Consider the following 13,747-nt stretch of genomic DNA (forward strand, 5'->3'; position numbering starts at 1 on the left):
TCTGAGAGAGGTTTCTCTTCTGGTTGTGAGGATGCAGAGAATTGGTTGAGGAAGAAGGAAAGGAAACAACAGAGAGCTGAGTGTCACCTCTTGGCCTCCAGAATCATCTGAGCTGGCTCTTTGACATGACTTTTGAAGTTCTTTAAAAACTAGCTTAATTCCTAGAAATTATAATATTTTGTCTTAGAATGCAGCAAACCCAAATCAATGTTCTTCATAGCAGTTGAACTAAAGAAAGAACAATTATCATTCCTTTCAAACTTATAGAAATATTGTGGGTGGAAATTTTTCTTCATTATCAGGGGAAATTTAAACTTTTGACAGATCCTGAAGCAAAATTAAGTGAATGAACCAGATATATCAGAGTTCTAATGTCTTGCTCCATACTTTTTTCTCTACCCATGACTGAACTGTATGTATTAGCACCTATGTAGCTACTACTCTGGTTATTTTGAGGAATATATCCTCTCATTTAAATAAATTTTCTTGGACTTATTTATTACCAGTTTCTCTTTGTCTCAGAAATATGAGTATATTGTCAAGACACAAAAAAGGTTAAGCTTTGGTTAATATCGATACTGTTTTCCTTGATACCTTGTTTACAGTGACCATTGGAAGGGTTTGTAGCCAAATATTTGGCAAAGCCAACAGTAGTCATGCAGTATGGCCTGCTAAGTCCAAACTGTCTGCCCTCCTTGCCAACACTGATGCATCTTTCCCCCTCTCTTCTTTGTTCCTAGAAGTATCGATACCAAGATGAGGACGGTCCACATGATCATTCCTTGCCTCGGCTAACTCATGAAGTAAGAGGTCCAGAACTGGTGCATGTGTCTGAAAAGAACCTCTCTCAAATAGAAAATGTCCACGGATATGTCCTACAGTCTCACATCTCTCCTCTGAAGGTCGGTCAGATTGCTCTTTTTACTTTATAGCTGGTGATTGTTGTCACTTCTGATTGTGAAAGGCATTCTTGTGGGCCTGATTAAATGAGGCTTTTGAAAATAGTTGTGGTCACTGGTTGTAAAGATGTTTTCTGAGGTTTGGAGCCCAACCTGGTGTTTCTGGGAAATATTTTTATTGCCATTGTTTGAATGTCTGGAAAAATTCTTTTAGTTGTTGAAAAGGGTCTAAGAAAAGATTCAAGAATGAAAAGACAGGGAAAACAAACCATGTGTTATTAAGTGAATAGAAAATCACAGTGGCACACCACACTTTGCTCAACTCTCCTTCTGCCCCCACCCTCCCCACTGGCATGCCTAGTCACAGATGAAACAAAGGAAGTAAATATATCCTAATCACACCTAATGATTGCCCCGCTGTCTGGAAAATGTGTGAGTTGGCTCATCAACACCTCAAGTTTACTTCAGGGAAAGTGCTTTCCAAGGTCTCTTTCTATTTGGTGTCCTACTTTCACCAACATTTTTTAACTTTTAATTTTTAATTATATACAATTTTTGATCAATGGTGTTTCTAGAAGGGACAATTCAATAAGAATAATATTTTCTTCTGTACTCCTTGGTTGCTGTTTTATCTACTAGCGTGATGCTACTTGATTTTGTGCTTTTTGATAAAAAGTTTCTAAAAACTCATTAATTTTTAAAAAGAAACATGCTGATTAAATCCCTCCACTGCTATCAAGGTTTGTGTTATTATCCAGACCACTGGTTTATGCAGCAGTTCCGTGTCTCTGTACCAAAAAATTACAAGTAAAGGCTTAACTATAAAATTTGCACTAGACCCCTGGTTCTTATCCTGAGCCCACTGGGGATCAACAATACTTCCACTGAGGTCCTCTACGACCATCATAAAACACAGATATTTACATTATGATTCATAACCATAACAAAATTACAGTTATGAAATAGCAGCAAAAATAATTTTATGTTTGGGTGTCACTACAATATGTGGAACTATCCTAAAGGACCGCAACATTAGGAAGGTTAAGAATCACTTCCCTAAAGAATGAGAAGTTGCTTGTAAGTATGATGCCCTAAGTTCAAATTTCCAGAACTCACAAGCTCCACACACAGCACAAGGCAGTCTTGGTCTCCTTACTAGAAAATGGGAGGTGGGGTCCAGTGACTTGGGTAAAAGGAAAGAATTGACATTCCAGGTTGTCCTCTGACTTTCAAGTACACATACCTATGTTCACACACACACACACACACACACACACACACACACACACACACTCACACATACACACAAATACATGCGTATATACACAAACACAAATTTAAAATTTTTATTCTTAACTACTTTTGAAAGTAAATATAATTACAGGTGTTTTCTTCTTCTCTCTCCTTCCTCAAACCTCTCCCTCTCCATTTAATGCATCCTTCTCTTTCTTTAATTATGTTCACTTCATGTACTATTGTTCATATAACTCCCAGAAAATATTAAAAACCACTAAATTATATGCTCAGCACAGTTCCGACTTTTGATAAGTTTCTCATTTCTTACTATCCTGAAGCATCTGTTATCAACTAAACTGGCTGCAGCTATGACTAGTGTAAGTGAAACTATGGGGTTCATTGTCAAATCTCATCAAATATGAGGTAACATGCAAAATCGTGACCTTGGTGTGTGTTGTGCATCTCTCTAGTTTCATCAGATGTTGACAAATAGAAATTAGTATGTGACCTTGAAGAGAAGAAAAGTTAGGGTTGGGAGCAGGACTTTACTGTTCCACATCAAGAACTGTTGTGGGGGAAACATGACATTTTATCATTGAGAGCTGCTCCATGTGCACTCCTGACAGTGATGGTTGACTGTGGTCATTGTGAGACTATAGATCCAACTGAACTGCTCCAGACAGGTGTAGCCTCCTTCTTCTTGTCCTGAGAAATCTCAAGTCCCAAATGAAGGTCCAGCAGTGGTTTTATAGAAAGAATTCTGCATGTTTTTTTTTTTTCAGCAGAAGAGTAACCACAACTGTCCTTAAGTTTCTCTCTGACTCTAACAATCCAGGGTACTGCTTTGTGTTCAGAAGGATACTCGGTGTCTTTGGGGCACCTTTCACCTCTGTAAGCAAGTACTGATCCCAGCTCTATACACCTATAAATTGAGCTAGGGTGGGATTGAGTGACTGCATTGCACTGAGTATTTGTATTAGATTTATTGTTCCTAACTGATTGAATAACTTCCTGTAGGAAACTCCATGGAAGAGATGGGAAAAAAATGGCTGAGTAAAGCACTTGCCATACAAAATGTGTTTGCATTCCCAGAATTCACATAACGCCAGATGTACTTTCTGTGGTGACATGGGGTACCAAGAGAATTCCTGGGAGGTTACGGGCCTGCTTACTAGGCATATGCAACAGCAAAGAAAAAAAAGGGCAGATCTCAAACAAGGTGGAAGTTGAAGACATACAAAAGAAGCTGTCCTCTGACCTCCACACAGACACCATGGCGCATATGCCCCCACCCGTCACATACACCTATAGAACAATGACAGTAAATCCATTAAGCCTCTCTTTTTTTTCTTTCCCCCAACTTGTCATTCTTTCTTCTCAGTGTCTCCTCTTTTCCTCTTTAATCAATGCTAAAGTATAGTTCTTAAGAGTTGACACTATGCAGTAATCAAAACAAAGCTATCCTGGTTACCGTAGGAAAAAAAATGCACTGAGTAATAATAACTGTGCATCCTTAAATTATGTCATTGCCTGCAGAACATACAACATGGATGAGAAAAAGGTCCAGTAAGCTTGTGTGGTTTGGATGATTTTTAGTCTCCTCTGTTGCACCAGTCACCACTTAATTTGGAAAATATCTATTTGAGCTGGTGAAAAGCTTAAAAGTTTGCTTTTTCTATAGAGTAGATCCATCATGTCTGTCTGTGTGTGTGTGTTCTTTTGTATGTATTTTTTTCTGTTGATCCTTTATTTTTTCCATTATAGATATTCCACTATAGATATAGATAATTTCAGTTGTTTGTTTATAAATTTTAATTGTTATTACTATATGTGAATGTGGAGAGTGTGGATTACGTGTGTGTGTGTGTGTGTGTGTGTGTGTGTGTGTGTGTGTGTGTGTGTGTAGATCTGGGAAGTTTCTCTCCTTTCACCTTCATCTGTATTCTAAGGATCAAAGTCAGGTCGCCAGGCTTGCATAACCAGCACTTTTAACCACTGAGCTGTGTCACCAGCCCAAGTTCAATGGTTTTAGCTTGTGTTTTCTATTCCATTCATTTACCTTATAAGTTCTTGTGTATTCTGTTCTAGTTTTATTAGTTTTCATGAATGTACCATAGTGATAATTCTTACTAAAGTTACCACATGCCAGATTTTAAGGTAGTATGTATGAATAATAAACCTCTCATATGAAATGCCAAGGGTAGAAAAGGTTTTTCTCCCCTGGTTGGTGCTAAGAGTTCAGAATGGGTAGCCTCCAAGATATTTTGAACTAGAAAGATCAGTTCACCCAGGGATCTTATTCTGAAGCCCAGTGAGGCCAGTATTTATTTACCTGGAGGGTCTTAAGGATGTTATATTAAACACTTTTTTTATTAATTTATTCATATTACATCTCGATTGTTAGCCCTTCCCGTTTCCTTCCATTCCTCCCTCCCTCCCACTTCCCCCCTTCTCCCCTCCCCTATGTCTGTGATTGAGGGAGACCTCCTCCCCCTATATATGCTCTTAGAGTATTGAGTCTCTTCTTGGTAACTTGCTATCCTTCCTCTGAGTGCCACCAGGCTTCCCCATCCAGGGGACATAGTCAGAAAAGGGGCACCAGAGTTCGTGTGAGAGTCAAATCTCACTCTCCACTCAATGGTGGAGAATATCCTGTTCGTCGGCTAGGTCTTAAGACAATCAGCCGTGTTTATAGGGTGTACCAGTGGTGTAATAGCCCTGCCATGACTGATTGAGACCATTGAGTTAAGCTAATGAAGACATTTGGGAGGAGAGGCACTCAAAGGTCTCACCTGCCAGTATGAGTAACTCTGTCATAGCCAGGCATGTCAAGTTCAAGTGCAAGCATTTCCAGAGGTCCAGGATGAATGTCCTCAGCAAGGTAGGTAAGAATCTGCTCTATTATCAAAGGGCTAGTGTTTGGAAATCCTGCTGTGATTAAACACTGGTGTGTTGTTTTCACACACAGGAACCCTCCTAAAATCTGGAAATGCTAAGCAGGTACAAATTCCAAATTAGAACTGCCATGTTTCCTACATTGTTGCCTCTCTTCATCTGTCTAGTGTTCCTGGGTCAAACTATGAAGAGGAAAGAAGAAGAAGGCACCGTGCCCAATCAGAGAAGTCTCCTTAGCAAACCAGGCAGTTCTACTGGTATTAATTAGGAATTTGCTTGTGGCATGTCAGAAACAGTGCATGAGATTGCCTGGCAACAGTTTAAATGTCACACTGAGCAGGCAGGCTCTGAATCACTGGCTGAATAACTTCAGCATTTCAAGTTTTATATCATTTCTCGCCTTCTTCTATAACCTAATGCCTTGGTCCTAAGATTCTTGTCTTCGGAGAGTACCTGCTGCCGGCGGGATAAATGAGCTTGCTTAACTAGTTTTCATTAAAGTGCCTGGGCCAGTGTGAAGTATGGTGTTGGAAAGAGATGCGAAATTTGGCTATTAGATTAAGGGAATTTGTTTTTCTTGACACAAGATGGGGATCTTTTCCCTTCAGATACTATCTAGAATGTTCCATTAGAAAAAAACCAGCCCATAACCACACACACACACACACAAAAACTTGCCTAAAATAAAACATAAGGAGTTTTCTTTTCAGATTATGTCTGAAAAGACGAAAGTGTAAACTGAGGGTCAACTCTATGCATTCGGTTATGGAGAGATGAAGAGTGTAGATTGAAGTGCACTTGTCACTTCCCTGGGAAGCTCACTTTTAATTCCATGTTAGTCTTTTATACAGTGTTTATTAGTAAACAAGTGATGGATAAAGGGTTAGTTTCTGTTCCATTTTCCATTATCTAATGTTCACTGATACTAACACAGAATTTCATTGCCCTAAATCCCATGATGTCTCATATATCAGTATGTTGGAAATCTGGCTGTATCCTAAAATCTGTGGTATCTTGTCATTACAATTGATGGCGTTTTCTAGGGTATATTAAAATTCCTAATAGTCATCTGAGAATCAGTGGTCATTGACTATGGAAATTAAAGCTATCTTTTATAAGTTGGTGGAAATTGTATTAGTTAGACAACTGGTATTCCTTTCAGTTTTTGTTGAGACTAGAAGGAAGAATTCTGGAAAGCTTGGCCAGAATGTGGGTTAGTGAGTTCAGTGAGAGCTATTTGTTTGTAAGACAGGACACTGATTGAACACTTGTGGGAAAATACTGGAGAATCTGTGAACAGTAGACTCTTGGGGCATCCTAGAGGTAACTGAAATCTGAAGGAAGGAGACATAACTACAGGCAGAGGAACTGCCAAGTATTCCTTGCTTTTCTCTTTTCTTCTTAGAGTGGCCCGGGCTTGCTCATGGAAATGCACTAGCTCAGGGTACCATGAGACCTCTTTCTTTGCAGCGCCTGCCTTGTAGCTCTGACTCTGCCCATTGGTCATCAAAGGCTGTAGCACACAGAGCAAATGTCTCTAGTGCAGTTATCATTTGGAAACGGGCTTCAATCTGTTATTCTAAGTACTATTTGCTGGTCAACATAGAGTGCTGTCTTTGATAGAATCCATTATTAGTAAGCATTTTGAGATGCCTTGTATTGTTCTACATTTTAGTTTTCCAGATTTTGTTGTTTGTGGTTTGCATTGAAGTTTTGCTTCCTTCTTGCTCACCATTGGCATCTGCAGTGAAACTAGGCTAACATCTTCACTAGTATGTTTGGTGAAATCTCATCAGCAGTATATGAAAATGCTTCCACACATCTGGATGGCGAAATCTATTCATCTAGCATACAGCCTCCCAGAGCTTTTAGTATAATGTGCAATGTAACATCTAAGATGGGGATATGGCTAGAGGAAAACATTTCCTAAATGCATTTGTTCATGGAACTTCCTCTTCTGAATTAAATTATGTCTTGGCTAGGCCAACATGCCCTGGGAAAAAAACATAATAGACACATAGACTGGGTAACACAAACAATAGGAGAATACGGTATAAAGCTTCATTCTGTTTCTGGAATCAAAAGTAGCCAGATTCAAATACCACATCCTGTACTTCCTAGTTACATGAAGATGTAGAAAGTATTAATTTTATAAGCCTCAGTCTCTTCATATGTGGAAAATATATGCATTCATATATTTCTTTGACATTAAAATATAAATTAGTAAAAACTTCTTTACAAGAAGAAATAAAGTAAAATGAAAGAATTCATTATTGCTATTGATGTCTTGTTATTGATTGAGTTGTATGAATTCATAGTATAGTAATATTCTAAGGTACAAATTTTGGTGCAAATTTTCTGGATTTATACCTTGTGTTGTAGTTGCTGGTTGTATTCATTTCTGTATATATATCAGCACCTGGTATGCCACTTATCTTAGGTTTCACTATTTTCCTTCCAAATTTAATATGGTTATGTGAGCCACTATGTGTATTTAGGTCAAACAAATACATATTGGAATCCAGATTTGTCATTTTCAATGTGTGTAACTTTGGAGAAAATGGTCAGTGTTTCAGGGATGCCATTAATCCATGCATTAAGAAAAATATTTTTGTGTATTAATTGGTTCATTCTTTTAATCAACTTTGACTTCTTCCTGTATATGGTTTCCTATGTTATGCCTTGAATTATAAAGAACTTGCCTTCAGCTTTCTTACATCACAAATGTAAGAACCAGTCAGACTCACAAGTTTGGGGATTAACACATGTTTTATGTCAAGTTGTATGAGGTGAAGTACAAAAAAAGGGTGAATCCTCTCAATACATAAAATTAACTGTTTTTTTTTTTTTTTTCTGGGGCTGGATAGGAGGTGAATGTTATCAGAGAAAGAACTGTAGAGAGGATTTGTGGAAGCTAAAGAGAGAGGGTCAAAATTATCCATATCTCCAGGAGTTGTATAACAGTATCTGAGGATTCTTAAAACTGAAAGTACCTGAATAGGGAAAGGATAATTGCAAATTACAGGGAGTCGGGTGACTGCAAGGGATATCATAAAGCAAGGGGTGGGGGAGAAGAGGCAAAGAAAGGCTTTTGGTGGAGATTGGATTCTGCCTTCTAAGTGATAAGGGATGACTGTAAAATTTATAATGGAGAATGACATAGTCCTACTTGCAAATTACACAATTATTCATGTGAGTCGCAGTGTTGAAGAAAAACTGGAAAGGAGTGAGATCAGAATCAAGGGCACCTCATAGACCTCTGAGACAAAGTAGAAGCACTGATCATGGAGATGCAATAAATTTGAAAGTTTGTTTTGAAAATATATTATCAGGACTCTGAGACATATTATAAATAGAGAAGGTAGAAGAGAAAAAGTTATGGATTATATAATGCTTTCATTTTTACTGAAATGGGTAGAGGAAGTATATGTATTCAAATTGCTTCCCTATGCAACTAACTAATAGAGCATTTGTCCAGCAAGAGAGAAGCCTTGAATATGATCGCTGCTTTCCCCTTTCCCAAAACCAGAGGGAAAAGATGAAGAGTCTAATACAGAAATAGAAACCTAGAAAACTTCCCTGTAGTACAAGCTGTTAGTGTGAGTAAGTTGATAAGAAAAAGGAGAAACTACAGAGGACTGAGACACAGGACCCACTCTCACCATCCAGGACTTTGAAAGAAGTCAGGGACCTGCTGAGATCAGAAAGCAGCAAGTCCCATCACAGTTTGCTGAGAACAGTGATCATTTCAGGTTTTTTTTTCCCCCTAAGGTTAAGAAATTCTCATCAGATGTAGCCATGCACTCTGTGTGCAAGAATATAACCTTCCATCCTAGATTGTGTTGGCCAAGCAGTAGCTACTTCCAAAGTAACTTGGTATATAATCAATACTTTGATCATAAGAAGGAAAAACAAACTGAAAACAACCGAAAGCTGTACATGACGCCAGAAGCCATGGGTTCGCGCACTTCAGCTGCTAAAATATAGTGTTCTTTTGCGTACTTTCTAGTCGTGGTATTTTTGGTAATGCCAATGATTAGAAAAGCTAGGCTGCTTCATGTCATTTTACAGTACTAGCAATTCTGGAAAGTATAAAGCCTATTTACTTCTGTCTCTTGCCACTAGATGGTGGAAGAAGCTGAGCTGAGGACTCTGCCAGCATCTGTTCTTCTGGGAAGAAGCTGAGATCTGAGAGGCTAAACAGGAAAGCATGTAGTTAATAAAGACACCAGAAGGGGTTGGCAGAATTTTGCATACTTGTGGTAATGCATTTTGTTCTCTGCCCAGGCCTGGTTAGAGGAGGTGGCTGATGGTACGTGGCCTGGAAAAATGTGTACTGAACCGGAACACAAAAGCTCCTACTTGGGATTCTAGGCAAATGAAACCTACCTTGCCCTAATTTTCCTTAATTGGGAAGGGTCGTGTCAGTTTATCCTGACTATCTTAATTCTTTAGGCCAGATGTTGAAAATAAAGAAAAAAACTAAGGTGAATAAAACCTATAGTTGTCCTTCACAATTGAAGAGGTCTCTATAGGGTTTAGGGAGATGGCTCTGTGCTTAAAGAACCTGCCTTGTAAGCATGAGAACATGAGTTTGTTCAATGCCAACCTACCTGATTGGTAAAGTCTAAGACAGTGAGAAGTGTTTCGTGGCAGTCCTGAGCTTGCCTGGCCTCCGAATCCATGTGCACAGACGCACTGAAAGAAAGAGAAAAAAAATGTCAGTAGAACAAAGCCCACAATGGGTTTATGATGGCTGTTGAAAGATAGAGGATAGTGCTCAAATCTCCTGCTTCTTTCATCTATATAATAGTTATAAAATGATTTTAAAGAGATATTAGATCATTTGGGCATCAAATGACCCTTTCATAGGAATTACCTAAGACCATTGGAAAATACAAATATTTACATTGCAATTCATAACAGTAGCAGAATTACGGTTATGAAGTAGCAACAAAAATAATTTTATGGTTGAGGATCACCACAACCTTTATTAAGAGTCACAGCATTAGGAAGGTGAAGAAGCACTGCTCTTGTATATAATAGGGCTAGACTAAATCTGCAACAAGTGTTACCAGAGCTCATACACTTTCCATAGGTCAAATGAGGTGTAGCCATTGAATTGGGGGCATATAACTGGCTTTTTAGTATTCCAAATAAGAATTCACTAAAGCATAAAGAAATATACTCTTCTTGAAGCTCTAGGAGCTGTAAAGACATATGTATTATTATTCCTCCTTTCTGGGTGAGAAAAATGAATACAAACATTAGGAAGCTGTTGTGTGTTCACAGTTAATTCTTGAAAGATACTGGGTGTAAATACAGCTAGTGTGACAACAGAGTTCTCAATTTTAGATTGGTATATTACCAGCTAATGAGTGCCATATAATCTCAAGACAGAGGGACAATGGAAATAATTAACATCAGATTGTTCATAGGGCTTCTGACCCTTAAATGCTTGCAAAATAAATCTAATGAGTAAATAGAGTAAAACAGAAACAGAATCAATCATAAAGATGCACACGTTGGTGCCACCATGTTGCCAGATCCGTATCTTGCTGTAAGGCAGAGTAAGGATGTCAGAAGGCCACTGAGCTGGCCCAGCTTCCCCAAGCTCTAAGTGATGAGGGTAAAGAGCAAAAATAAAATAGTATGCCCAGAGAAGGAAGTTCAAGGATTTCTCAAAAACACATCGGTAAAGACTAGCAGAGCCTGAACAGGGTTTCTTTACAGGGAATTCTCCTTTTGGTGTCTGTGGTGGCTACATTATTAATGATTCCATTATGTAAACCCATGGTTCTCAGACTTCAGTAAGAATCAGAATCATGCAAATGGCCCATCCTACTTCTTCTAGCAAGAGGCTCTATATTCCTAGATATAAGTCTGTGACTTCCACGTTGGCTTTGGAGAACTGTAGATCCTAAAATCCATTTACAGAGTAGTTGCCATGTATGTGAGAAACAATGAAACACAATGAGAAACAACAAGACAAGTAAGAGCTTAGTCCTGTTCTGTAAAGAATCTAAATTCTTTTAGGAACAGCAATGGGATGAATTTACTTCAGAAGCTATATAAAATAAATATATAAACTGAGTGAGTACAAGTAGCATTTCATAGGGCAATTTTTCCTTTCCTTTGAAGGACTATTTGAAGAAAACCCACATAATGTATGTTCAAGAGAGAATTTGGAGCAATGGAAGTGAATATAATCAAGTTACATTATGTGACATTCTCAAAGAATTAATAAATTATTTTAGATAGAAAATTACATGCATATATATCATATAAAAATACTTGACAGGGAAAGTGGAAATGACTTGTTTCCTCTGAAAAAGGTCCTGTCTGTATGTAGCAAGCTGATTTAACACAAGTGGCCATCCAGGATGTGGTCCCCAGTCTAGCTGACTCGCCAAAAGTTTTCTGAAGAAACATGGTTTGTCACCTATGAGTTTGGTAAACTTGAGGGTGTTAGGGCTTCTTGCCAGTGTTAGGTAAGCTCATTTCAAATATGTTCAAGAGGTGCTTATTAGAGTCATGTTTACATATAGGCCAGCAAGCCAGCATATAAAAGTGTTGCAAAAACTAATTGAGTTCCATTTCCAGGTGGAAGGAAAGAACTGACCCCTGAAAGTTGTTTTCTGGCCTGCACACATGTGTCATGTCATGGGCATGACTAAATATGCCCCTAAGTAGGGACTTATAATAAAGTACATGTATATACAAAACACTCAGGAAAATGGCCTCCCAATGTGGGCCTTGATGGCCAATAAGCAATTGGACACATAAGGAAGGTTAGGCCACTTGTGACAGTCAGCTTGAAATAATAACTGAACATCATGGTTGGCACTACAGAGATTTCTTTTCTCAACCCTTCCTAGTGCATGTGAAGGAATTTATTCAATAATAAATGGCTTTGCATGCCTTTAATCTCAGCACTTGGGAGGCAGAGACAGGCAGATCTCTGTGAGTTCGAGGACAGCCTGGTCTACAAAGTGAGTCCAGGACAGTCAAGGCTACACAGAGAGACCCTGTTTCAAAAAAAACAGTAAATAAATAAATAAATAGATAAATAAATAAATAAATGGTTTTGTTTGTGATCTATGTTTACACTTATATGACTAGTTTTTAATTATTAATAAGCAACACAAAACTTTTAAGATAGCTTTTCTAAAATGAGTATTAATTTCTCTCTGAAAAGCACTGGTAGCTGAAGCGCTGCTGTCCCCTCAACACACTCCTGGGGAATGTTTTTGAAAGAACCCTCTGAATGTCTGAAGCAACACTTCCCAGTACTATATTTACTGGCTTATGATAAAGTTTAACTTACAAATCAGGCATAATTAGGAAGCAAAAACAACTAATAAAATAGAGCAAACATCACATACTTGTTACAAAATACATTATCAAATCCACAGCAGCTTTTTGTAATAAGCTTGTCAGCATCATTACTTTTTGTTGCTTGGGGCCATTATTAAGTAGAATAATGGTTATTGGAACATAAGTGCTTCAACTCTATGGCAGGCAATCTGATAAATAGGTGCTACTGAGTGACTAAATGGACACATACTCATCAGCGCAGTGCTGACATGGTGAATTCTTTTATATACTTCTTTTTCAGTGCAGGGTAGTGGAGTGGGAGGAGATATTATGGAGAAGGATTGGTATCATAAACGTAAGTGTGCCAGTTGAATAGTAATTAGACACCCCTGAGCCCATATTTCTGCATTTGTGCACTGAATATAATAATAAACAGAATAGTCATTGAAGGAGGCTGTTGCCTATCAGTTCATATTTTCTTACACTTAAAGTCCCCCTCACATCTATATCAGATCCCAACATCTTTCCCCACATCCCATTTCTTTTTTTTTTTTTTTTGCAGGAAAGCAAAGCTATTTATTTCATGTCTACAGATAAATGAACTCAAATGCAAAGGTATAAAATGAGGGTGGATGCAGATATTCGCTTCACGTTTAACATTTTAAATAACTTGCGGAGTTTTAACAATATCACCACTAAAGTGTGTCTTGATGAACACTGAACATTAAAACATTGTGTGGGACAATATATTCCAAAATCTCCAACAGCTTAAGAGTGTATCAGGGAATTAACGACATGTATTTTTAAAATGTGTGGAATTACTTTTAAATTAAAAGTCCACATCCCATTTCTTTATACTCCATTTTCCTTTTATTTTCTTTGGCTCGTTTTCCCTCTTACGAATGACCAGTGAGAAGGGAGCAGCAACGTGTGAGAGAGGGAAGAGTTAAGGAAAGTTTCAGTGTGTGCGACTCTCAGAGATCAGTGTGATCAGACGGGAGGCACACTAATGGAATTGTCATATCAGGAACAAAGGGAGGACAGATGGTTCTGCACCGCTGCAGAGTACGGCACTAGAAACTGAGAAGCTCACTTCAGGGAGAGCGGCAGTAAATGAGAGTTCTTCTGGAGAGGGAGAGACAGGCTATGAAGGGGTTTAAAGCCAGACCAAATGTGAAGATCAAAGGCAAGAATGAAGTTGTCCTTGAAGAATAGCCAGCTCAGGTAAACATGGTAGGTCTTGTGTCAAAATTATATGAAGAAGAAGAAGAAGAAAAAAAAGGATTCTATACAATTACTGTGAGCTTGGTGGAGGCCTCAAGGGTAGTCAATGAGTAAATTTATAAAAGAAAAATTTAATACTTTCTTCTAAGAGAGACTGGTTTGCCTCATTAGGTAGT

At 38.3% G+C, this 13,747-nt stretch overlaps 1 protein-coding gene across 12 annotated transcripts in view; it reads left to right on the forward strand.

Annotated features, from left to right (window-relative positions):
• The window catches only part of Dlg2 (discs large MAGUK scaffold protein 2), a 1,899,378-nt gene that overhangs the window by 929,289 nt on the left and 956,342 nt on the right, over positions 1-13,747 (forward strand). For 10 of the 12 annotated variants that reach the window (XM_051148923.1, XM_051148943.1, XM_051148918.1 and 7 more), the window contains one exon: positions 741-902. In XM_051148923.1, the coding sequence (XP_051004880.1) occupies positions 741-902 (162 nt within the window). The remainder of the gene's footprint in view (positions 1-740; positions 903-13,747) is intronic. The other 2 variants (XM_051148920.1, XM_051148928.1) reach the window with 1 other exon arrangement.

The sequence above is a fragment of the Acomys russatus genome, chromosome 7, assembly GCF_903995435.1.
Source record: "Acomys russatus chromosome 7, mAcoRus1.1, whole genome shotgun sequence".
NCBI classification, from domain to species: Eukaryota; Metazoa; Chordata; class Mammalia; order Rodentia; family Muridae; genus Acomys; species Acomys russatus.